We start from the raw sequence: 26149 nt of genomic DNA, 5'->3' as shown, positions 1-26149 counted from the left end.
ATCTGGGCTAGAAATGCAGCTCCAGCCTGGCCCATATCTGGGCACTCCATGGATCACATCCCTGCCCATGTTAAGACACCTTCAGCTGCAGCACTGGCAAACCCAGCTATTGCCCAGTGCTGTTGTGCTAAGCTTGGGCAAATTGAGATCCTCAGCATGATAAATGGGGAGGGCAACACTCCACTGTAAACCAGAAAGTCCTGAGTTCATAATGTACAAACCAACTTGGCCACAGAAAAATGAAACCTATGGTTTGAAATGTGTTGAAAACTTTGCTGATCACCCAAACCAGCTCATGAAATTACAGCTACAAATTGTAAGGAGCTTAAAGAAGAAAAACAGGGGCAGACAGGACCAGAGGAAATTTGTGTAGACTGCTGAAAGCTTGGTTATAATTAAGTGAAGATATACAGCAGATTATAAATATTTACGGAGTACAGAGGTCTGCAAAATGGAAACGTTGTTCCATGTAAACAGTATTCATGGGATAAACTTAACCAAAAAATGTATGTAGTCTGAGTTTAAAGGAATTACCCTAAACTACTCATGAAATCCTGTGTTTAGAAATAGTCAAGAAACAGCATGGGCAGAAGGCACTGCACTGCAGGCTGCAGTTAAACAAAAAGTGACTATTTCACCCAACTTTCTCTTTGTAACCTACTGAAATTACCCAGCTGTGGAGAAAAGTGAGTGCTGTGGAGCATAAAGCCATGAATCCTGAGGTGACTTCTGAGACAAAGATGAGTTTTTCCCAGCAGTGAAGAAGCAGCATATTAGTGTAGTGGGTGTCCCAGAGCTTCATAAAACCCCTTAAATAATTGACTCTCCTGTGTACAAGAGCAAAATGCTCCGATGACATTCTATGGAAACAGAGGTGGCTAAAACTTCAGGGATCCAAGTACAATTTAGGATCCTATTGAGTCTTTGTGGTACCCAGGTCCAATTATATTTGCAGCTGAAAGGAGAACACAGTCCTTTCCAGAGAGCCTGAGATAGAGTCAGGTCATTACTTCAGTTTTCCAATAAATAAATGTTAAACCCTGACCCATGCTGAGTTTATGGGGCACAGTTTCTTGCCTCTTTCAATTTTTAATTCTTTTTTAAAGGAAGTTAGGAAATATTGTGTGGTATGTTCTATTTATTTGCTGTATTCCTGGAATCTATACTTGCTCCCCAGAGATAAAAGCTGGGATCAACCTACTCCTTTCTTGTTGCAGTAGCAGCATAAGGAATGTATGAGTCCTATGTGTGGCAGGAATAACCTGTTTCCAGAAAAAAAAAATCATGTGTAAAATGTAAATTAAAATATATATAACACTTGATTATGTAGAATAAAGATGAAGGTATAACAGGCATATCATTCTGTATGAGGGCAGCCAGAGAAATTTAACTGGCCAAATATTTTCCCTGTGTTTAAATGTCCAAAAATAGGAACTTCAGGAAGATTTGGATTGGAGAGTCTGGATGACATTGGTTTGCTTATGTAGCACCCTCTACATTCATTCTGACACAGTTAATCCACAGTGTGTAAAATCAGCTGGTGCAAATTGAATTTGTGTCTATTTTGTATGGCCTGAACACAATGTCTGGATCGAGACAACCCTTCTTTTCTAATCCAACTTATTTCATAAATAATAGGAACCAGCAGCCCCAGAAACAGTATTTCTACAAGCAGAATATATCGGGACATCAAGTCCTGGGGCTCTGTAGTGATGCCTGGAGGTGAAGCTCAAGTCACCTTCTTTCAGGTGGCAGGAGCTGGTGGGTGATGCCTCCTGCCCCCTGGGTGCTGTGGGCAGGGATGCTTACACGGGCTGGGAGCACTCCTGGAGGTTGCACACCCTGCGGATGGGCTTGGGCTTTGGGAACAGCTCGCAGTAACTCCGGTGAACCATCTTGTGGTCTGTCTTCCTCCGGCAGCCGTACTTGGTGAACTGGTAGCCTGGAGAAAGACACTTCTCTTATTCTCAGTACTGGAAGATCTCACAGAGGACTCACATCTTAAACAGACTGCACACACACAGTGCCAAAGGCTGCAGAAGGAACTCCACGCTACCAAAGGAACCATAAACTGCACTGAATAAACACTCATGCAAATTTAACACCCAGAATTGCTCACCCCCTTTATTTTTTACTACAGGCTTTAGTGAGAAGAACAACAACATTTAACATTTCAAAAACATTCTGCAAACCTGCCCAGTCACAGTCCAAGTGCTGCAACCTGACTGTCAGCCTGGGGAACAGCGTCTGGGTTCACACCTGGCCTCAAAAGCAGGAGTCTGACACTGCTGTCAAGTTTTTCAGTTTCAAAAGCATAAATCAGAAATGAGTCAGCCCAGAACTGCCCCAAAACCATTTAAGTCAGATTTTAACTCCATTTGCTATTTATTTATCTCTTACTTAAAAATAAAGTTCTTCTATACTACTGGTCTCTTCCAGTGTCTCATGGCAATGAATCAACGTTGAAGGGTCTGGGGTTTTGTTTTTACCTCCTCCACAAGGCTTTGAACACTGGGACCATTTCTTCAAAGCCCATTCATATGACACTGAGTCCTCTTCCAAAACATTATTGTTACCTACATTCAAGGAATCTTCATGGATCATGTACTTGTAAGTCAAAGATATTTTGGCACCACCGTGAGGAATCACCTAGTAAGCAAATCAGATGTAAGGATAAAAGATATGGAATACTGATACCAGAAGCTATGATGTGAGATGACATGAAATAAATACCATCATGGCTCAGATATAAAAACATCCCCAGAGGGATTTAAACCTTTTAGCTGCACTCAACACATTTTCTTTTCCTTGATGAGATAGAATCTCTGTCCTTATGACACAGAGTTTCTAAACTGCATATTAAGACACACTGTTGTTGATTTAGACTTATTTTTCTTGCCAGCATTGGACTGACTTCACGATACTAAATTTTTTCCATATCCCATCACAGAGGAAGGAAATTTTGTACTGAAATGATAATGGATAGTTCTACTAAAAGACAAAGCAAATTCAACTGCAGAGATAACTGAAAGCGGCAAAGAAAACTGCTTATATTTCTGATAAAACACAAATATTCTTACGATAATCCTGGGAATTCTGCAAAGCTTGTTACTTAATATTGACAGAAATATAAACTATTTAGAGTTTTTGTTGTCACACTGCACTAAGACAAATGGAAGAAAATGGAAACCAATGGGAATAAAGTGCAAAATATTGGTCCTTTGGAAACATAATATTTATTCTTCCTTTGAAGTTCAGCTGGTGTAGATCAACACATTAGTGCTGTTTTCAGAGGGATTCTGACTCAATTTATGCCTACTCCTTGAAGTCTATTATTTGCTGGTTTGCAATGAAAAAGAATATAGTTGGGTGGTTTGGGGAACTGTGGAACTGGCTGTGCCCTGAAAGAGGGAACCTGGAAGCACAAGGCTCCTGCATCTGCCTCTGCAGGACACATTTTCAAAACATGGATGGGAGAAGGAGCTACTAGATCAAGCTGATATGAAACACTTTGACTTTTTTTTATCTTATTTTCTCATGTCAGATTAAATAATCTGGAGAGTCTTTCCACAGTGGCTGATTGCTAGACCATCCACAGGAAATAACCAGGAGAGCTGGTTGCTCAACACATAAACCTGAGTTATAACAACTCTTGTACAGAGCAATGAATTAGGAGAAAGGAATAACAACACATCTCCTATTGTCTTATAATTGAAGCAGATGTCTTCTTGTAACTCATGAGAGGAATCCAGATTATGTGATGGCTCATTATGGCTCTGACACAGAGTTCTGTGGACGATGCTTTCCATTTGACTTACCAGAACAACAATTCCATTCCGCAGCGGCCCCATGGTCTGCACCGTTTCTCTGTCATCGTCATTCCGGTATTCCCACTCCACACCCATGTCAATAAACACTTTGGAGTCTGGCACATAGTTGTCTTCGCTGAGAATGAATTTCCCTGTCTCACGATTTTTAATGGCTAGGGACAACATAAGAAAAATGAATACAGGAGGTTTGCTTCTCATCTCCAGTTTTGTTCTGCTCCTGTCCCAGTGGAAGAAGCAGAAAAGGGCAGTGTGAAATTTCCTCTGTTCCCTCACAAGTTTGGAAAGACTTTTTCGGGTGTTTCATTGTGCTGCCAATGCTTTTTTGCTCAGCTCCAGAAACACCAATTGCCCTCTTTTAACTTTTTCATAGCCTGCCTTGCTAGAGAAACGAGGCCAGCGTGGCTGCACCACGGGGGTCCAGCTGCCTGCTCCCAGCTAACAACTTCTGAATCCACTGGCCAAATCCGAGCCAATTTGAGAGCCGGTGGGGGGCCCAGGGCTATTCAGCTCTTTCACATGTTCTAAGGCAGCTCAGGGGGCTGTTACTGCTCCATCAGAGAAAGGCTACTGGGCTAACCCCCAGCAGGTCGCCACAGCAAGAGACAGACACCAGAAACAGTATTAATTCTCCAGCTCAGATCTAGTCCTGACACCGGCAGGGCCCTGTTAAGCTCCTGCTGCTTTGCCACTGCACACGGCGCCTGGTTCCTCTGCTCCAGCTCCCGTCAGCGCTCCATCCTTCACCTGCAGAGACTTCAGCCACCTTTGTATTAGGACAGGGTTTCAACCGAGATGGAAAATTTGCCCTCCTCGTTAGAAGGAGCAGGGACTGCTTGTTATTTAACACCAGATTTTAAGTCCATTATCTCTCCAGCAGCTTCCTGAGCATCCTGCTCCCTCAGCAATGGTCTCCACAGCGATTGGGCTGTTCCTCAGCGCAGCACTACTCACCGCACACCGACAGAACTTTGTCTGAACTTGCAGCACAGGAAACATTCATTGGTGAGAAGTTGGGATGTCTCACGACACAATTAGCAGATCATTCGCTGCGAATCTACTTACAATTAGTAGCAGCCTACTAGACACTGCTGCCCATTGAATACAGGGCACAAGGAGGAGCAGTTTTCAATTACCTCCTAAACTGCTGGATTGACTTGGCAGCCTCATGTCAATGCTGTCAGCAATGGGGCAGATTCTGAAATGGATTTGGGGATATAGCTGGGAAAGACTGAAGGTGGGAACCACATTATGAAAGGTGCACACCAAGACCACAGAATCATGAATGGTTTGGTTTGAAAGGGACCTTAAAGATCAGCTTCTTATAACTCCTCTAAGACAATGCATTGCACCTCATGGAGTAATTTAGTGCCTCTTCCAGCAGCTTTCACACATGCACATATCAACACAGCGATCTGGGATACCAGGGAATACAGCACAGGGAAATCGAATTGCCAAACAAGCTTCCTAATTTAACATACTTAAAGAAGGTATGTGGTGTGGGAGGATAATGGGTAAACAAATGCATAAACACATTGTCAGGCTCCAGAGACAAAAATAAACAGTAGAAAAAATTATTCTGACTGAAAATTTTCCTACTTGTTACTTACCAAGATTATGAGTGGTGGCATCTGTTTCCTGTATGAGTAAATGTCTCGCACCAGCAGGAATTTCAAACATCTTAATGTGTCCTATATTGCAGTATTTGAAAATAGAGAAATGGGTTAGTATGCCACAAACAGGAAGGGTCTGTCTTGGGTTTAAAATAAATCTTATTTTCTGAAAGCAGGGTGTATTATAGCAAGCTAATCCAGCATCATTCCTATCCCTAATTCTGTGCCAGGTGATGGAACACAACAGGGACAAAGGGCTCTGGGACAGAAGAAAGATGCCTTAAGTATCAACCGCATCTTTGCTTCAGACTAAAATGGGCTCTGAGTGCCATGTGCACCCACAGAGACCACTCAATCTCCTATCTGACAGCAAGTGATGATGACATATCATTGCAGCACTCCAATGACTTGGACAGCAGGGGGTGACATCAACAGCCCAAGTCCACAGCTCTCCATCAAGGGGCCGGGTAACCCTCATCTATGCACACACAGGCTCTGGTACCAGCAGCTCTAACTGATCACTGGAGCCTTATTTTCAAATTCTAGACACATCTGGAAATAAGTCCATATTGTTTACTGGAATTAAAGATGCTGCAAAAATTTGTAATTTTCCTGGTACTTTCCATGAAACAGAAGAGATCAAGCAAAATACCCTTAATTCCCCAGGGACAAACCACTGAATGCACTGACCTTGTTTCTTTGGAACTCTTGAAAATGTTCTCTTCACCACTTTGCAGTGGGAATTATCTCCTCCACAAACACCACATTTATCTTCCTGCTTTGTGGAACCTATGACCCTGTCACACCCAACTTTCTGTGCACAAAAGAGAACAACAGTCATTTTTATTTATCCACCCTTCAATTTAAATAAGCTTTCACTTCATATATGATATTTCTGCACCAGCAAAGCAATATATCCTGTAGTATTTTCCTGCAAGATCAACACCTAAACAGATTTTAATACTTCCAGTTCCTATAATAGCTGTCAGTTGGCTGATTATATTTTTATATTACACCTCACAGTATTGCTCTTACTGAAGGAAAGCAACACGGTAGAGGAAAAGCTCTTAAGCCTCAGCTTATCTTAAGGCAGACACTTAAATCCCAGGAGAATCAAGGCACCTATACAAGGATAAGAACCTCCCCTAGGCTTTGCTAGTCAGAGACTCTAATTCCATTGAAAGATGGCCTGCAGCAGATCCTGACTTAGAGGAACTGACATTGATTTTTTAAAAATAGCATCACCAAACACAGAGAGAAGGCACATCAGCCATGTCCTAACACCACTTTCCTTGAAAGCTGCTTCGTGTCCCTATTTCTCTGTATATTCCACCCCCACTAAACCTCAGCAGGAAAAGCTTTCCTTGAAAGCTAATTGTAATAGTTCATCTTAAAATACTGTATGAAATATTAGTTGTGTAGGTAGGTGCTTCTGGAATTGAGTCACACACATGGCAACTGTGAATATCACACATAATATTGTGACAACAATCCTAATGAAACCTCCTTATTGCCCAAAGCGTTATTATACTTAGTCATTCTCAGAGAGAAACACTCAAGGAACAATTTTGATTGTTTTCACACTACTAAGCTCTGAAAGAAGCCATCAAACACTCACCAAGCAGTCTCCCCTCACACAGATGCTGTAAGCATCCTTGTAGGAGCAGCGGGTCCCATCGTGCACCATCCTCTTCATGTACACCACATCCCCAGTCTCCTTGGACTCGCAGTACAGGTGGCACCTCTCCTTGGCTGAAAAATAAAATGATCCAAGTGGTGTGTGTTCAGCTCCCACAGGTCAATAGCTGCTGATGTGAACAGCACTTTCAGTAGTGTTGGCTCTCTCCTCCTCCTTGCATGCACCACACAATGCAATGTGGTACCCCATAAATCATCGATGTTTATCCCCTTTCAAAGGCCCTGTGATCATTTGGAAACTGCTGAGTCACAAAGCACCTGTGGGTTACTGTTAGGAGACAGGCTTAAAAATAGCAGATCATTGACTTTGATGGGGGGATCTCTTTAATCCTTCTCAGACCATGCAGTCTGCCAGAGGTTTCCTCAGTCTGCTGCACTGCTACCTGTGAGAGGTGCAAGTTCCTCCTGCACTAAACTTAAATCCAAAACCAAGCCAAAGTAATTTTGCCATTAGAAGCAGCTGTTTGACACTGAGTGAAGTTGCCATCCAAACTTTCTTCAGAGACAGCTGGGCCATAGCATTTCCTCCTAACCATGAAGTTAATTTTCCCTCATGGTTGTACTTGTATTTATGATAATTTAAACCATTAAACAAGACGTCAAAAGGATTCAGAAAAAAAAACGTTTTTTTTACTGCTAACACATGCACAAACAGCCAGACAAGTGGTATTTTCTCTAATCTGTTCCAAAGAGCTAAGAACAAAAAACAAAGCTGAAAATGACTAGTCAGTGGCTGAATAAAGTTGTATTCCACCAGAGTATTTCATTTTATCAATTTCTCCTGCTGTCCCCAGCCCAATAATCAGATTCACTGTGCCTTCTTTGGCACTGAAGAGCAGATGGTCTTTCTGTTAGATGAAACAAATAGAGATTCTGCTATTTTAACATGATTAAAAGTTGGGACACTTTTCCCACCATTTAAAACAATAATGACCTTTCCATCATAGCAGCTCAATTGAAATAAATCTTCACAGGCCCCTTGCGTTCCGCCCCTGTGCAGCTCCATGGCCTCTGCCCTCTTTTTATAAAGCCCTTGTTATTGCTGTTGATGTCCTCAAGGCCACTGGGTGTTGGTACATCAGAGAGCTTTGTTACTGCTCCCAAATGATGCAGAGATGTCACGCTAAAAGTGTAGGGTTGGGTCTGTTAAAACAGGTAATGGACTTTTTTTGTGCAAATTCTTAATAAGAGACTATTAAGATCGTAACAATGACAGGCCTAATGTATTTGCATATATTAGGAATATTAATTTATGAACAGCCCACCCCCCGGGTATGTACCCACCCCCACCCCACACATACCACACATTCATTGCACGCAATTCCACGAAAATATCAGCAGGTCTGACCGGGTGCCAACAACCCTGTACAAGGGCTCTATTTTAGAGATGGTTCTGTTCCCACTGCTCCATGGGAACAATCAATGTGCAAGTGCTGTTAAATTAGACCCTGTTAATTGCAAAGAATTGTCGTCTTCTTATTCACTGGTGTTGGGCACAGTGGAGGTGCAGGAGCATGGATGTGATGTGTGCCTGTCCATTCCCTGCTGCCCATGAGTTTCCTTCTCATTTAATTGAGGCTGGGAGCTAATAGCCAATGTCACACTCTGCTGCCCTGGCAGGTGCAGCTCACAGGGGTCTGTGAGCATGGCAGGGGCGAGGAGATGGGGAGCAGGAGACAGCCCATGGCCCCACAGGGCACTGGGATGCTCAAACACACCCTGGGGGTACCCCAGCTTGGTGGATTTTCTCTGTCCACAGCAAGAGGTGCTCCCCTCTGTTCCTGTCCCATACACAACGTGCCAGACATGTCCAGCAGAGCTGCCTGTGAAGTGTGTGCATTTATGTCACTTCTGAGCCATGACTGCACAAAGTATGTCACTGATATGCCTTATCTTTACAAAAGAGAGTTTTAAATAGATTGGAGTTCGAGCATAAGCCTCCCTCTGACTTTGTTCTCACACAAAAGCTGTTCCCTTTAATAACCCTGCACAGGTAAATGTAACTCTCGACATGTCTGCAGTTATACCATAGATATATGGGAAACCAGCAGTGTCCAGGGATCAGTTCTCAGACATCAAGAGCTGGTTTCTGACCCAGAAGCCATTGAATTTAATAGAAAAAAATCTGATTAGCTTCAGTGGTCTTTGCAGCAGACTGCTCCAAAGCCTAAAGCACAAGCAAAGGTCCTGCAGGCCCCAGTGTTCATCCCCTCACCCTGTGCCAGCAAAACTATTTCATGAAATTAAGCTGTGAAGCTGTGTCTGTGCCTTTGAAAACCCCGATCGACCAAGATGGCACGAAAAGAATGAGGGAACCCTGAGAACTGTTGGGGAAGAAAGTCAGGGAAATTAATTACAAGGAAATTGCTATTAATTTCTGGCAGACTATGCTCTCACTGGAATTCAAAGTGATTCACCCAAAGTGACCCTTCCCCTCCCAGCAATGGGTGTTGGGCTGAGGGCTCGGTGGATGCCCAGTACCTCCCTCTTGCAATGCCAATCCTGTCCTCAAGGACTTGTCATTTGAGAAAGCGAGAGGGTTTAAAAACAGTGATCAGCCTGCACTGCTCGTTCAATAAGTTGAAGAGTCATTTTTGTTTGGTAGAATATCTTCTCAGTGTGTTTTCTGGCAATAACAGACATGGCAATAGCACAACAACAAGCCCCATGGCCCAAATCAACCAGCTGCACTTTCACTGACAGTTAAGCCGAGGCATTAAGAGGAACATTTTTGTTCTAAGAGGTGATCCCTGCTGAGGTGCCAGAACATCAGCCTGACCATACTGGTTGAGACCCAGCACCCATCCAGCCCAACACCTGCCTCGAACAGTGCCAGCAGTGTTTGTAGGAAGAGGTAAGAACAAACTGGATATTTTTCTCAGAATATTCTCCAAGTTCCTTGCAAATTGCAGCTTGGGGACTTCCGAAGTCATGGCAGGAACTTGGTGTTTAATAGCTCTTAATGGATTGTAGAACTGTCAACAATTTTTCTAAATCATTTCTAAAACTTTCTGGCATCTGAAACTTCCTGTGGCAGTGAATTCCAGGATAATTAGATGCTGTGTGGAAAAGCACTTCCTCTTGTTTGCTTTAAATCTGCCACCTGATCATTTTATTTGATGTTCCCAGGCTTGGGAACATCATATTCATTCTGTGTCCAGTCTCTCTGTGCCACTCACAGTTCTGTAACTCTATCTTTGCAATCTAAATCCTTGCTTTTTCAAGGTGAAAAGTCCTGCTTTATCCAAACTCTGCTCATGCAGAAGTTATTGTTTGTGTTTGATTTATTCTGGCCTTTCTGAGTTCAGCTGTGGGTTTTTAGCAATGTGGGCAGCAGTGACATGGACACAACCTGAGCCGCTCTGGGCTCTGGCTGAGTATTTAAAGTGCAGACACACCATGCAGGTACATAAAGGCAGGTCAGTGTCCTCCCCCCCTCTCTTGACAGTCACTGAACTGTTTTCCTAAAGCATCCCCCAACTCCCAGCCTTTCTCTGCAAAGCCCACCTTGTCTACAGACCCATACAGACAGACACACCAGTTTTTACCCCCATATCCATCACTGGCATTCATTAACATCAAAATTCTTTGTCATCTTCACTCACTTTGAGTGACAAGGTCCTTCTGCAGCTCTCACAGTGGGCCACTTTAATTAGCCTCAGTAATTCTGTAACCTGAGTAGATTCTGTCACCTGGTTTGTCCCATTCCCTGCTCACTGCCATGTCCAGAAGCTCCCAGCTTTGTGGAGCACATCCTGGCACACAAAACCATTCCCTTTTACCTCATAATGACTCAGTTTAACTGCTCTCACTGGGGCACAGAATCCAAAGTATTTTGAAAATCCAAATACATTGCATGAATTGGATCAGTCATATACTGATATAGATCCCTACAAACAACTCATAACAGATTTGGGAGATACGAATTTCCTTGAAGAAGTTTTACCTTTCCCTGTATGATTTTTATTCATTTTTGGACCTGATTCTAGTTTTCCTACGCAAAGGGGCTGCTCACCATCGACATGCTCGTAGGGGAGCCAGTGGTGCTTGGTGTTCTGGTACTCAAAGTAAGGGTCCCACTGGCGGCACTGCTCCTCCCTGAAGTCCACCAGGTCCTTGGGGCAGTCCTGAGTGTTGCACAGCTGGAACTCGTAGCTCGGTCCCACACACGTGCGGCCTCCGTTGGCGGGACTGGGGTGGGGACAAAAACCCACGGTTAATTTTGCCATTAATGCACGAACCAAGTGCTTGTCAAATCTTTTAAGGAGCAATTTAATTCCCTGTCAGGTCAGTAGGCACCAGGAGAAACCAGTGCTGTATTTCTGATATGAAAAATATGTATTTCCTTTCAAAATTTGCTGTCAACATGTAGCTCTTGAAAAGCAGCTTCTGCAAGCAGAGGCTCACACCACTTGATAAAGGCAAGAAAAGCCATTTTCTTGGTGTAGCCAGGAAAGGGAAGAACAAGCAGATGAAGCAGCTCATCCACATTCACCCCTAAGCCAGCAGCAAACCCAGAACAGCCCAGCTTGGTGTGCAGATGTGCCCCAGGTCACTGTCACATCTGGCAACTCAGAGCTCGGGACCTGCAGCTGGGTTTGCACCCTCTTCCAGGAAACACAGAGAACATTTTCAATTAGGCTTTTCCTACATGAAAATAGATTTTACAACTAAAACTGTGCCCACAGTTATAAAGGTCACTTTCATGTTGCCAATGTAATAAAGGTTGAAATGAGAACTGGCAAGTTTTTTCTTAACAGAAAGATTTCCATTGGAAATGCTGCATCATAAAACTTGATTTTTTTTTTTAATCAAAGATAAGATGATTTTTAACACTTGCCAAGTTCACTTGCTTTACCAAGGCAAACAAAGAAATTCAATGTTAAAATAATCTGCCTGGTAAAATAATTTACTTCTGATAATTTTTTCAGTTCTTGGTGTTAGGATCTTGACATTTTATGATGCCACCCTAAGACAGCAGTAATTATCCATTTCATATTATTTATATATACCAATCTTTATTAAATATACTTTTCTTGCACTGTTACTGAAATTGAATCATTCTACAGTAGCTAGATGACCCATATATAAGTTATTGAAGCAAAACAAATAAAAATTCCTAAAATTAACTTTGGGGAAGGTTCTGATTTTTAAAACTTTATCCCAACTTGGAATGAAAACAGTTTGAAAATATTTTAAGACCTTCTTGTTGAAATATCCTAAAAGGTGCATTAAAGAAAAATTTTTTAAAAGGTGTTACAAAAAATCCAGCAAATCATTGCCATCATTTCATACTCACATATTAAAACAAGACATATACAAGGCCCTAAACTTTTACTGAAGTTTTATGCAGTAGTGTATTAACACTTTGAAGATCCTTATAACTGCATAACCAGCCTAAAGGATGGATAAACTGAGAAATAAAGATGATTCATGACTTGCTAAGGGCCAAAAGCAGAATTTCTGACCAGGTCACATTTAACAAGCATCACTCAACATCTTTTCCTGCACTACTGCACTGACAATGCAGTGAGGATCCTCCTCACCAGTGGGACACGAGGGGTGGCACTTACTGCGGGTTGTCACACTGCCGTGTCCTGTACTTCACCCCAGTGCCACAGGTGCGAGAACAGGAGCCAAACTTGCTCCATGCCCCCCAGTGCCCATCCTGCTTCAGGATGTCTGGTGTGAGCCAGATGCAGTGACCTTTAAAGCAATGCTGAAAGAGAAAATCAGATGTCAAAATGATTAGATGATGAAATTATATGAGAAGCTATGGCACCATAGATTTAATTTTAGACAGAAATTCTGGATTTATTTTTTCACCTTTCTAGCAGGAAGTAGCAAGACTCACTGTCAGATCATGCCCATGATCCCAAACTCACTCAGGTTTTATAAACTTCCACATGCAGTGTGCACCTATACACGTAATGATTTTCAAGCTTACCAACCTAAACTGCTCTCAGCGTTGCTCACGAGCTGTCTGCAGTGGGAATTTCAACATAACTAACACAGATTCATTTAAGGGAAATGGCAGAATCCCAAACCTTGGGAGCTAACAACAACATTCTGCTGCTGTCACTGCATGCAGCCTCTCCAGGCAGCACCTGCACGAGCTCTGGCCATGGCACTGTCCTGCCCAGCCGCTCCCACCTCCACAGACATATTCCTGTGATAAATGTGGTCAATGAAGGGCATGAAATTAAAGGCAGTTCACATTTTAGATTTTAGTGCTATTAAATAAAAAACTCCTGCAGTCTCCCTGGAGATCTCAGAGTAAATCTGAGCAAAACACCAGCAGCATTCCTTAGGGAGCAGCCCTGGCCAGTCCCACTGCCACATATTTAGAGAAGAGCAACAAGGCTGGTGAAAGGACTGGAGCACAAGTCCTATGGGGGAGAGACTGAGGGAGCTGGGGGTGTTTAGCCTGGAGAAGAGGAGGCTCAGAGGTGACCTCAGCACTGTCTAGAACTACCTGAAGGGAAGTTCTGGCCAGGTGGGGGTTGGTCTCTTCTCCCAGGCACTCAGCAATAGGACAAGGGGGCACGATGGGCTCAAGCTCTGCCAGGGGAAATTAAAGTTGGAGATCAGAAAAAATTCTTTCCAGAGAGAGTGCTCAGGGATTGGAATGGGCTGCCCAGAGAGGGGGTGGATTCCCCATCCCTGGAGGTTTTTCAGCTGAGCTTGGCCGTGGCACTGAGTGCCATGATCTGGTAAAGGGACTGGAGTTGGACCAATGGTGGGACTTGAGGATCTCGGAGGTCTTTTCCAACCCAACCCATTCTATGATTCATGGTGCCCTGCCATGCCTTCTTCTTTCTTTTACCTGGTTTCTAAAAAAATCATCCTACAGCGGTTGAAACACACGATTTTCTACATTTCCCAAACCTATAAGGAATGTACACATTTCTTTAAGAGTGTTCATAGCTCCAGTACTGATCTCTACTGTCTCCTCTGTTAAAGAAACCTGTCAATGTCTTTCCACCAACTTCTCTGGTCCCTAATCGAGAAATTATTTCTCAGCTGAAGTCACAATGAATTCTTCTCAAGGATCACAGATTCTAGCCCTTTCTAGTACTATTTCTGCTTTCATAAAAGTTTACTGATGAAGTGTGGGTGCTGGAAAATACATTGCAGCCGAGCAAACGACTTTGCCTGAGACTGTCGCAGTTAGTCTGCATTAGCCGTTACTGTCGGGACGAGAGCCCTGGCTCAGGAGCACAGATGGCTGCAACAACAAGTGAAATCAGTCACTTACTTTCCTTAACATTCAAGTCAACAACAACATTTTACACAGCTTAACAAGCCCTGGAACGCAGGAATTTGGCAGGCTGCACAAGCCAAGCATATGGCTAAGTGCATGCTGCCAGCAAAAACAAAATCCGAAGATATATAAGAGGAGAGCGTTCTTGAGCATGGAGTGATTAGGGGTCTGGAAGGCAAGTTTAAAAGTGATGGATAATCATTAATAATGCTGAATTTAAAGAGAGAATCATTAGTTAAATGGTGACAAGGCACAGCTTACTGATTTGCTAATCTGCTCAGTGACTGGCTCTTTATTCAGGCAATTTATTTTGGTGCTGATTTGGTTGGACAAGGAGGAGAAAAGGGAGTAGAAATTATATTTCAACTCTTTTTTCTTTCCCATGTCTTCAGATATTCAAAGTCAAAACCTATGAAATAGATGAGTTACCACAAAGCCAATTACACCAATCCTGCTCCAGAGTTGTAAGGGGCAGATTTTTCTTAGCTGTTTGACAGAACAAGAGATAATTCAGCAAAGCATGAAAGAAACACAAAATGCTAATATGTCCTTTGCTTTTTTTGGTTTAGAAGCTCAGAGCTGTACCCTTCAGGGACTGTTTGCTTCTGGCTTTAGGGAGGTTTGTTTGAACAAACAGTCTGAGCCGTGGGGCCCTGTGCAGCCATGGGACCATTCAGAGATGTGGGGGAAGCTGGCAATGCACCAGCTTGTCAATACAAATTTCAGCTGGGCTTGGAAGCAAATGTGAAGTGACAGCCCCTGCTCTGTGCTTGCTCACACATCCCTTATCAGGGTGCTGCATCCCTCAGGTGCAAGTTCCACAGCAGCCACCAAATGCATTTCAACAGCCAGGCAGCCTCTGTTCATGATGTGATGATCCAGAAGCCAGTGCTTGGACTCATGGAGGAGAGACCGAGCTTCCCAACCTCTTTTCCCTGTTTCAGCCAGGAATAGCGGGATGTGGGTTTTCAACAACCATTTATAAACCCCCTATGTGACACTGAGACTGATCCCTGAACTGGAAGGCAACCATGGAAAAGTGTTATTGACTTTCCTGCATAAAGGAAAGAGCAGCCCTGATTTTTATGGAGAAGCTGCTCAGATGCTGATTGTTGGGAAGCTGAGGCAGAGCTATTAGGAGAGAAGCATTTGTGTAAAATGAGTCATCCCCAGCTCTGCCTTTTCTTTTTTTTTTTTTATGGATTAAAAGAAAGGAGCCTACAGAAAACAAAATGATTCACAAATGAGCCTCACTCTGTGCAGACCCATGCAAGAAAATGTGTGAGAAGGTAAAACCCGAGACTGAGCAATCTTCAGTGTAATAAAGGAAGTTAAAGCCAACCCTTCCTATTGCCACAACATTAAATACATAATGAGGTGGAAAAGAGCCAATTTCAAGCACTATTCCCTTATAAACAGGAGTATTCACTTAAAAAGTGAAGGATATTGAAGGTTTTTTTTTAAATTAGAAAAAAATGTGTAAATGCAAATCGTTTTCTTAGTGGAAGGCAAGATGACTTCTTGCAGTCTTGCCTGTTTTTCTGGCAAACAAGACAGTCCAAAACAAGTGCAATTTCCAGGAGAGGAAGCTTAAATTTCTTGCAGTAAAACATTCCACTGCTGTTTTCAGCAGTTCTTTGAAACAACTGCTGTGCATGCCAGAAAAAGAGCCAGTGTGTTCCTGTGGGCTTAACACATCTGCAAGTCAATTTTCCAAGAAAAGACTTGAAGCTTCCCTGGGTATCTCCAACTATTTCATACTGGGCAGCAACATGCAGCTCTCCTATCTCCTCACCTGACACCCCAGTTATCTGCCAGGTAACCCTCATCCTGCACCATGGCTGCTGGCCCTCAGCTCTCCTCGCTCCTGAGATCCTCTGGGGAGAGGGTTCCTTTTTAATTGTATTCCCCATCACACACAGGCTGGTCTGCTCTGCTCCATCTGTTTTGAGAATAATTGATTGCAAGGGATGAACTGAAATCTCCAACACCAAGGAATACTCTGAGCCAGTAAAAGTTTCTTCAGTGGAGAATCAAGTGATCTCCCTGTTTCTGTGGTGACTAACACGGCACACACTCACCCATCTGTCTCCTGTCTCCCAGAGAAGCTGAGGTCAGCTTTCTCAGTGGGAAATTATCTGGATTGCTTAGAGTACACATTAGTGTTTTCAGAAACCTTTTTTCTTGGTCCATTTTTCTTCTCAATAGTATCTATTTATTAATATTTAATCATTCCCTTCCTTTCCTGATGTAGTAAAAAAATGTCATTCAAAGTTTGACTCAGATCATCTCATTAGCACAGTGCAAGCAAAGAGAAGACCTGCTAGGTTTGTGGCATTAACCAAATCCAAGAGCAACATCAGCTTGGCTGGCAGGGGCAGGTACCAGGCTCTTCCCTCTCTCCAAGAAAAGAAATAAAAGGAGGCTCAGGTGGTGCAAACCTTGGTGTTAGTCACTGCAGCCAGCAGATGGATGTCCTTGCATGAATGACTCTGGGTTTTATTTCTGCCCTGTGGAGAGCAGTTTGCTACTTCAGCCTGTATAAATGTCTCCCCAGAAGAGTAATATTGTTAAAAAATGGAATAACAAAAACTGATGATATATTACCTAAGGTTGCCTGAATTCAGAAGCCTGAGGCTAATGGTGGAGCCGACAGAATTGTATGCAAGCAAATAAATTATCAGCTGGAAGCGCATGTTTTCTTTCAATCTGCAGAATGCTGGGCAGAGTTAAGTTCTGCACAGTTATGTCTCCTCTGCCTGGTTTACTACAGCAATTTAGGGAGGGTCTTTGATTCCACGTGAAGACTCTGACCCTCTGTGTGCTTAACTTTACACACCAGAGTTATTTCATGGAAGTTGCTGTGACTGTTGCAAGTTGTTGTATCATCAGAGCTTCACAAAATTGACAGAATCTTCCCTCCTGCTATTGAAAACTCCATCTAGTGTAAAAAAAAAAAGCTGGGAGCAAGATCAAATATTGTTTCCTTGAGGAAACAATATAAAAACAATATAAAAAACAGTAGTCTTTTTCTTCTGGCTGGGTTTAGTTTTTTATCTTTAAGCCCAGTTAATTATTAGTTTAATTAACACAATGGTTGTTCAATATCTCCATTTGCACAATGAGACTTATTTAAAAGTTTTTGAAATGGCAGAACCTGACTCTTTTGGCAACTGATTTCAAATAACCATATGCACAGAAGAGCTTCCACATATTTCCATAGACTTACTTAACTCTGCAGTTCTATGTATACATTGATACACACACTGAGACAGCATTAGAAGGTCTAATTTTCCCTCTCCAGGGGTCAGTGCCTGGGTCCAGGACACAGCCTGGGTGTGCAGAGACACGACCCTCAGCTCTGTGCCTGCCAAGAATGTACTCAGGATCTTGTGTCTCCCACATGTGTGTTCTTGCCCCTTGATCATCAGAGAGGAAGGAAGCAGCTGCACTGATTCCTCCTCAACAGCATCTGCCAAGTTTGGGACCAGTTATCAGTTATGTGAACACCAGCCTTAGGTGAGAACACCCACCCACCGTGTGCTCTGCTCCTCTCCCCTGCACCACTTCCATTTCTGGCATCCAGTCCCCTCAGCTGCAGCAAAGCCAGGATGTTTCTTTGACACATCAGCAGTGTTGTGATTGGTTTGAGCTTAAAATAGGCCCTGGGAATTAGTGGTATGAAATCATGAAAACTGCAAGTCTCTAAAATGGGAAACAAATGGATCTTTTTGAATCAACATCTTTAATTGCTTATGTTTCTGTTTTTTCCTTTTCTGGTGTTACTCCAAAGAAAATAGTGGATCAAGTTTGAAATTATTTTCCTCTTCCTCATGTGCTGATGTGGTATCATGGGAGATGTACCTGCCCCACTGCAATCGAGTCCCAGCTTTGGGGAATAAATGCAATTTACATTCCTGTGCTTTCACATAAGAGCATCTGGTATTGTCCAAATCAGTGCAGAGTGAACAGGGGAAGGTGAAAACAAGGAAAGTGATGAAAAAGGAAAGGAATAGATGAAAAAGCATTGATCTGATGTGCCTGTATTAAAAACACCAACAACTAATAAATACATTGGTCAAATGTTGAGCTCAGACACACAAAGTCAGCCATATAACCTTCATAGCTCATACTGCTTAGAACCCCCAAACACTTAGCTCAGACTGCTGAGCCTTATCTAACAAAATTATTTTCATTTTACAACATTTTCTCTGGTTCTTCTGGAAGGTGGCAGCAAGTTTATTTATCAAAAAACTGGGACAGCTCCTTTGAGAATAAAACAGTCCTATCATCTACTGAAACTTCAGAATGTGCACAGACTCTCTTGCATCTCTGCTGAGCTCAAAAGCCTGGCTGTCTGCACAGCTTGCTGAAGCCTTGGATCCCAAGTTCCAGTCCAAAGAAAATTTTTACAGCTGAGTTGCATAATATCCTGACAAACTGTTTATAATGGAAGCACTGACAGATCCTTAACTGTAGGGTTACAAATTCCCTTTTTTTTTCTCAGTTCTGTTCAAATACTAATATGAATGAATGGCTCAAGGAAGAGGGTGATGCAACAAAATGGAATAGAACTGTGTTTTTGGGGTGGGTTTCATGAATATTTCTAGGGCAAAAAAACAAGATACAGAAACGCGAATTCAAATAAACTGCCTAAGATTTTGGATCATAACATATATAATTCTTTTCAAAATTAAGAAACAAAGCTGTTGCAACAGGAGTAATTTAAAGAAGAGAATACCAGAAGGGAGTGGCTGATATAGAGCGTGACTTGCTGGGGAATTAATTTAACATAACGTTTTCATAAAAAAGACATTTCAAACCACAACAGCAGCTGCTAATACGGTTCATTTATCACATAAATGATGTCATCCATTGGGTTATAAAAAAATCTTTCCAAGTAGCGACATCTTCCTCTCCCCCTCAGTCACTGCATCCAAAGCCCAGGGAAGCCAGATTTTTTTCAGCAGACTTCAAAGGACTTGGAGTTCAGACCCCCTGTGAGCACAGTGTGATGTCCACAGAGGATAACTGAGGTCTGGAGCAGGTCCAGATGGCGGCTGAGCAGCCAGAGCTGTCTGAGCCTTTCCCACCTCACCCCATCCTTTCACAGCTCCTCGTGCCTCCCCTGACTGCCATCAAACCAGCAAATCCACCCCCACAAATCTGCCTTCTCTCCTCACAGTCCCCCTGTGCCGTCATGTTGGTTCTCTTTAGCTGGCACTCACCTCCCACATCTGTCCTTTCCCTCCGGGAAACTACAGTGGCCTTAGCTTGGCTGTCATCTCCAGGCCCTCAGAGCTCTCTGCATCCCTGCACCGGGATACAAACACAGCCCCCTGACCTCAAAAAAGTCATGGGAGAGTGGAAAATTCCTCATTTTTGACTGCCACGAAGACTTGCCAAGCAGCACAAGGCCTTGATTGGCCTGAGGACGGGGTTTGATGGCCACAGAGTGGCTGTGCAGGACATACCAGAGCTCACCCCTGTGTTCTCCTCTTGAGACCTCACTTACCCTCACAAGTTTGCCCCACATCTTAGCAAACCTCAGGTCCTCAAGGCAGGTTCTTCTCTTGTTCCCCTTGACTTTAAGGGGAACACCCTGACCTGCACACCCACACATGTGAACACACATGCACAGGTGGGCACACAGGGCGCCCACTCTCACCTTTCCTGGAGCACACATGGTCCCGTCCAGCGGAGGCCCTTTCTTTGTCTTGCAGAAATAAGGGTTCTCGGGGTGGCTACACCACAGCTGCTTGCAGGGATCGAACGTACGGAACTGGAACAGAAGGACAACAGAGTGAATGATGCTCAGAGAGTTCCAACTGAAAACTGCAGCAGAAGCTGCAGCATGGGTGGGTTCCCTTTCCCAGGTGTAAAATGCCACCTCTCAGCACTGATTCCTGAGGAACACTGTGATGTGTGTGGATTGAGCATATTTGAGATTTCACACCGAATCATGAGTGACTCTGAAGTGAGATCCCACCTGCACACGAGGGAATAAAGTCAGACAAAAACAGTGTGACACTGGTGACTGAAGGCTGACTGGACCAGGGGGAAACCAGTTTCCCCAGGCAGTAAGACACACACTGCCTTTTCTTACAGCTTCTCCAAATGGTGCTGCCTCATTTGGCAAAGCAAAAAATCCTTGAGCACCCATGGGAGGCAGAAATGAGCTGCTCAGACTGCAGTTCAGGTGTTGTAATCACCTTCTTAGGAGGATGGAAATTTGAAACCAGAACCCTGATCCAATGAAGAAACTGGCATTTTGCCTACAATGAAAAGGCCTTTGTAGGAGAGGATGAGAATAAAACATGATGTCCGGACACGCTTTTGTCTCCCAGACTCTGGAGAATGGGTGTAAGAAAAGATTCTCTTTGGCTGGAACGTTTTTCTAAGCCAGCAACAGTGGGAGCTGTGGCCAGACACAATACTGGAGCTGATGCTCTAAGGGTTCTCATCTATTCTCTGGAGAGACTGCTCGGCACACATATTCCTGTAATTGGGAATGAAAGCTGAAATGTTCTGTGTCAGCCCCTGCCACACCAGCTGAAAATATCTCTTTTCATTTAATAGTTTTCCTACTTGAGTACCTGGGGCTGGGAGGCACAGCTCTGCTGCAGGAGACTCAGTTTTCTGAGGCCAATCCACTTGAGAATTGCACTAATCTTGCCTTGCTTAAATTTAGACTTTGCTTCTTGTTTTCCTCACACACAAGAGCCAGCCATGTCATCAGGAGCCCTTGCAAGTTGCTTTACTTGCTGTCATGCCTATTTTCTCTTGCTAGGTAACAAAATACATCACACTTTCCATAAAATTGGATCATAAAAGCCTGTTGCCCTGTGCTAGCACTACAAGATGTGCCTGAAAATCCATCTCCTCCACATCTGGGTGGGAGTTTTGTAGCAAAATTAATAGCTGCCAGCAAGAGGAGGCTCAATAATGCAGAAAGTTTGTTTGCTTGAAGTCTACAGATATTTATGAAACTACAGAATGATTATTTCTGTAACTCTAGTTAAAATAAAAAGCAACAAACCAAGATATATTTAAAATAACACATTTGTCAGCATTCAGTTGTTAATCCTTGTTTACAGCTGAGTGAACACAACATCTTTCCTGGTGGGCTTCACTACTGGGTCCCTATTAAGGACATTTCAGAGACACTTAGAACCCTCCTGGATGACAAAGAGCAGGAGCCAAAGTTAAGTACTCACAGCTGTGCACATCATGTAGCCCAAACCGAAATCAAAGCGGCACTGCTCATTCATGGAGTAGTGAATTCCTGGCAGCTGTGGCAGGGAAGGCCAGTCATGTTCGAAGGGATCATCACGCAGACAATCGTAGGAGCTGCAACAGGCAAAAATTACAGTAACAGATGGGGCTGGGAGACTTGCACACTGTTTGTGGTTTCATTGCCTTTTTGTTCCAAACAAAACAGAGCCTACAATTTCTCAGATGCTGGTCATGAAGAGCAGCTAATATTGCAATTACACTCACATTCACTTAATCATGTTGTATCTACCTTTAATGGATTCTATATATATTTTCTGAAGCCCTTCCTTTGTAATTTCCATTTAGCTTGCAGGTAAATTCCTATCAGTCTCCAGGCTCCTTATGTGAAAGGAATCAAAGGAAGAATCCACATGAGACCAAGAAGAAAAGAAAGTTTAATTAATTTTCCATTTGTGGAATTTCTTGCTGCCTGCAACTGTCTTTCAAGTGAAGTTTCAGAAGCAGAGGCCAGGCTGAGCAGCCCAGAACACCACCAAGCCTGCAGTTTCCCTGTGCCCTCCCTGAGAAGACCCAACTCACTGACAGACTAAGTTTCCTTTCTGTGTGATGAATGTGGAAGACTCTCCTCTCCTCCTCAGGAGTGAGGACAGCCTGTAATGTATTAGAATTACATCTGCCCAAGTCACAGGGAGGACAGAGGACTGGTGCCAGTGTCACCAAATGGTTAACACAGTAAAGCACTGGTTAATTCACAAGACTAACACAGTCCACAGGATCTCTGAAATGCCTGAGTTATTTAACAGACATGAGGACACCATACACAAGTCTATCCTGGCAGTCATTAAGGTTGCCTTGAAGATACCAATAGCTGAAAGCAGAATTTTGAGGTTAGATTTACTTCAAAGCAAACTATCATTCTACTTTGTTATAAGACATTTTAAAAATAGTTGTATTTAAAAGAATGTAAAGCAGCCCTCCAAGCCAGATGATTTTTATTTAATGGCTAAAGCTCTGGGGGATCTTGGTAATTGAAACAATCACACTTCCCTCACAATATTTTTGTTCCTTATTGCCACACCTAAGATATCTCAGATGATAAAAATATTGACAAAAATGTTGACTCATGTTTGCTTCATGTGTTTTGCTGCTTTTTTTTTCCCCAGAAACTTCCAGATTTTGCTGGTTATCCTAGTAGTTTCCCCATATTTTGCTGTACAACTTGCACATAAAAAAAAGGGGAAGTGTTTGGGGTTTTTTTCTGTAAGGCACAAAACAACAGATTTTGTAAGGGAACTCCAGAGCAGGTCTAGTGCCCAAAGCATCAGGTCCAAAAGGAAGACAAGGGACATGGATGAAACTGTTTAAACAACTTTTTCATTTCGGGTACTTAAAGGAAAATTAGCAACCAAAGAACTTATTGTAGAACCATGTTCTCTCTTCAGATATCTATTAAAGCCAAGAAAAGCCCTGAAGAGTTAAAGGGCAGATTTTCCTCTTTAGGTAGCACCATTTTATCACTGACAGGTGTCAGAAGCAACACATGGTCCTTGAGGCCAAATGGGGTATGTCTAAGATACACACTCTGCTGCTGGGCAGCAAAGGCTCTTCTCCAGCCAGAGGTTACAGGAGGGAGGGAGGAAAGGAGGCAGAGATCCATAATAGTGCCTTCCCATCAGCCCTGAGAGGACAGTGTGTACACCCTCAATATCCAGAAAATGAACAGATGTGAATGAAAAGTGCAAAGAATTTAAAATGGACTGAATTCGAACTACTTGAGAACTTGCAATCAGTGGGAAAGAATCTCATTCTCAACAGGGCTGTGGGGAGGGGAGTGGGATTCTGTTTTTGTGACCTCATTTAAGTAACTATGTATGTGTGTATGGCCAGACTTTGCGAGTGAAGATTTGGGAAGGGCTCTCCTCCTCACGTAGGTGAGCCCTTCCAGCCTGCCCAGTGGATTTTTTAAGTGAGGCTCAGCATGCACAGAACTGGCCCCACCATTTAAGTCCTGAGGTCCATTTGCCATGGCCAAGCGAGCTTGGACAGTGACAGGGAAGTCCTTGGGACTGTCTGCAGCACCCCGTACTAACTGGGGCTGACCCTGCTCAGCACCCGAGATCTGATGGGATCGGATGGCAGGGAAGCTTGAACTGCCAGAGGACAGTCCCCACTGAGACCTGAACTCAGGTTCTTGGGATTCAGAGTCCGGAGTGCTCTCCATTACACCACAGGACTGCCCTTATTTGAGTAACTAACACAAGCATAAAGCACAAATGTTGGATGCAGAATTGTCCTGACTTGTTTCCCCATCTGAAGGGGGAGGCTCCTTGGCACTACTCACTGGAGGTAGCGGTTGAGCTCCTGCTGGCTGCAGCGGGACCAGTGGAAGCGATGGAAGGCCGCCTGCACCAGGGGGGCCATGATGCTGCCCAGCCGCACCTCGTCCCCGCAGCGGTTCCCTTGGCCATCGTGCTCCATGCCCAACCTGCCCCCCCGGGAGAGACAGCGCAGTCACATCACAGCCAAACTCGGAGTGCCCAAGGGCTTCTGCATCCCAAATGCCACCTGTGGCTGTGGCAAGGAGGTGCTGAAGTCCCCTGACTTACCCACATAAGCAAAGTCATGAGAAATAACAGGTGAGGCTGACGACAAAGAGCTATCCTGGAGTAACTCCCACATGGAAGCACTGACCCTTGAGAGCACTTTCATGTCATTAGCCTAATCCACTTTCAAAAAAGGCTGAAAATGCCCTTTCTGGGCTTCTGTGCACCTGCACATTTGTGAATTACTAAATGAATTCATTTCTGAATTATTGGGCTAGTCCACCCTCCAGCAGTACTAAGAAATTCACTCATTTTCCAATCCAGAGCTATTTGGGAATTAATTTTACTTATTAAAAAAAAAATCACACTTTAGCTTAATTCAAAGTATTTTGCAGCTTTAGACAAGTCCTTTGCATGAATAAAAAGAAAGACACCACACTGGAAGCTCGTTCAGACAAGCTGCTGCTACTGCCCAGGGGCAATCTCACATTGCCTAAATGTGAAACAGCCTGGAAAGTGCTGGGTGCTTTCTAGAAAATTTCCCCAACTTACACATATTTTAAAGTTTATTTTTGGTTTTATTATGAATATTTTTTCCTTTCTTTTGTTAATATCTTATATTGCTTTTTTTAATGAGCACTGTTCGACCAATGTGGGCAATATCTGTCTATATTTAAACCAAATTAACAGATTGTGGCTGAATGTGATTTAAGGGATTACAAACATTCTTCAGTGGTATCTCTTAAAGCTCATGCTGTATTCTTTTTAATCCTAATCCAAAAATTCTGGAATCAAATACCATCTGGATATCAAATCTATGTCCCTGTCTAACAAAGATATGTTTACAGTGATTTCCATAAATTTTGGCACTTTCTTGTTTAAAGCCCTTAATAACTCTGATACAAAATGGAAAAAGGGCCTGCAGGCTTTCTTAGGAAAACCAGAATAGATTGAACCTGTTCAGAAAAAGCCTTCTGGAAACTGTTGTTCTACCAAAGAGAAAACAGGAATTCAGTGGGTGTTCTCTGCAAACAGGGAAACCAAAATGATCTGGGAGAAACCAAAGCTCTGGCAACTGCTGCCCAGTCATTGGTTCTAATAACATCAGTAAGCAAAATGATTGCATTTTAATATGAAATATATGGGACAGTTGTAGCCACAGAGCTTGACACCTCATTTCTATACAGTACTGTTTCCTTTATCAGCAGTAACATATACAGATGATGTGCTTATTTAGTAAATCATGTGTTCCACTGACTCAGTGAGTTCAGATTTCATCATTATGGGTACTTTACATTTCCACCAGGGGACTACAATACATTATTCAATCTACTCTCCCAGCAGCCCTGGAAGATATTTTGGTATTAGTTCTTTTTTTCCATTTGAAAATCACAAAATGTAAAGCTTACTTAAGATCATAAAGAAAGCTTAGCAAGAGCTGAGACCTGAAACCAGAGCTGACCCTGAATATTATTTCTTAACTTCAATTGCATCTTTCCAATGTCATCAGTATTTGTCTGTACCAAAGACCTTTAAAGGTACAAAACAGATGTCCACATTCTACTTACACATGTCCAGTTTCATGAGCCACCACAAATGCAGATGAAAAACCATCTTCATGATTGAGAGTGCAGCTTCGGACAGGGTGACACATCCCAGTGACAGGAGCATAGCCTGGGAGACACACCAGGTATTTCAGAAGTCAAACAAGTACAGAAGGCAACGTGGTGGGAGGCTCTAAGGGGAACATCTGTCTTTTGGTGTGACACAAGTATAGTTGGAGTGGTCCTTTCAGCAGACCTCTGCCCCCTAACATTTAACAATGTGCTCTGTCATCTATGAAACAGATTAAACCAGCTTGTTGAACAAATTAAAACTTCCTGGTTCTGGTCACCTCTGGGACCATCCTGAAATGGCTTTTCCCACGGGCAGAAGACAACAGAGGCAAAGGATACCACATGTTGCTCA

At 43.2% G+C, this 26149-nt stretch overlaps 1 protein-coding gene across 1 annotated transcript in view; it reads right to left on the bottom strand.

Annotated features, from left to right (window-relative positions):
* The window catches only part of ADAMTS2 (ADAM metallopeptidase with thrombospondin type 1 motif 2), a 173662-nt gene that overhangs the window by 11213 nt on the left and 136300 nt on the right, over window positions 1-26149 (bottom strand). The window contains exons 7-18 of the mRNA XM_071570373.1: window positions 25750-25855; window positions 23980-24123; window positions 21620-21752; window positions 20071-20184; window positions 12712-12857; window positions 11154-11329; window positions 7059-7192; window positions 6131-6254; window positions 5438-5518; window positions 3819-3982; window positions 2490-2649; window positions 1810-1942 (exon numbers count right to left, since the gene is read on the bottom strand). Of these exons, the coding sequence (XP_071426474.1) occupies window positions 1810-1942; window positions 2490-2649; window positions 3819-3982; window positions 5438-5518; window positions 6131-6254; window positions 7059-7192; window positions 11154-11329; window positions 12712-12857; window positions 20071-20184; window positions 21620-21752; window positions 23980-24123; window positions 25750-25855 (1615 nt within the window). The remainder of the gene's footprint in view (window positions 1-1809; window positions 1943-2489; window positions 2650-3818; window positions 3983-5437; window positions 5519-6130; window positions 6255-7058; window positions 7193-11153; window positions 11330-12711; window positions 12858-20070; window positions 20185-21619; window positions 21753-23979; window positions 24124-25749; window positions 25856-26149) is intronic.

This window comes from Pithys albifrons, chromosome 15 (assembly GCF_047495875.1).
Source record: "Pithys albifrons albifrons isolate INPA30051 chromosome 15, PitAlb_v1, whole genome shotgun sequence".
NCBI lineage: Eukaryota > Metazoa > Chordata > Aves > Passeriformes > Thamnophilidae > Pithys > Pithys albifrons.
The sequence above is the reverse complement of the archived record's forward strand: the minus strand, read 5'-3'. Positions and strand labels throughout refer to the sequence as shown.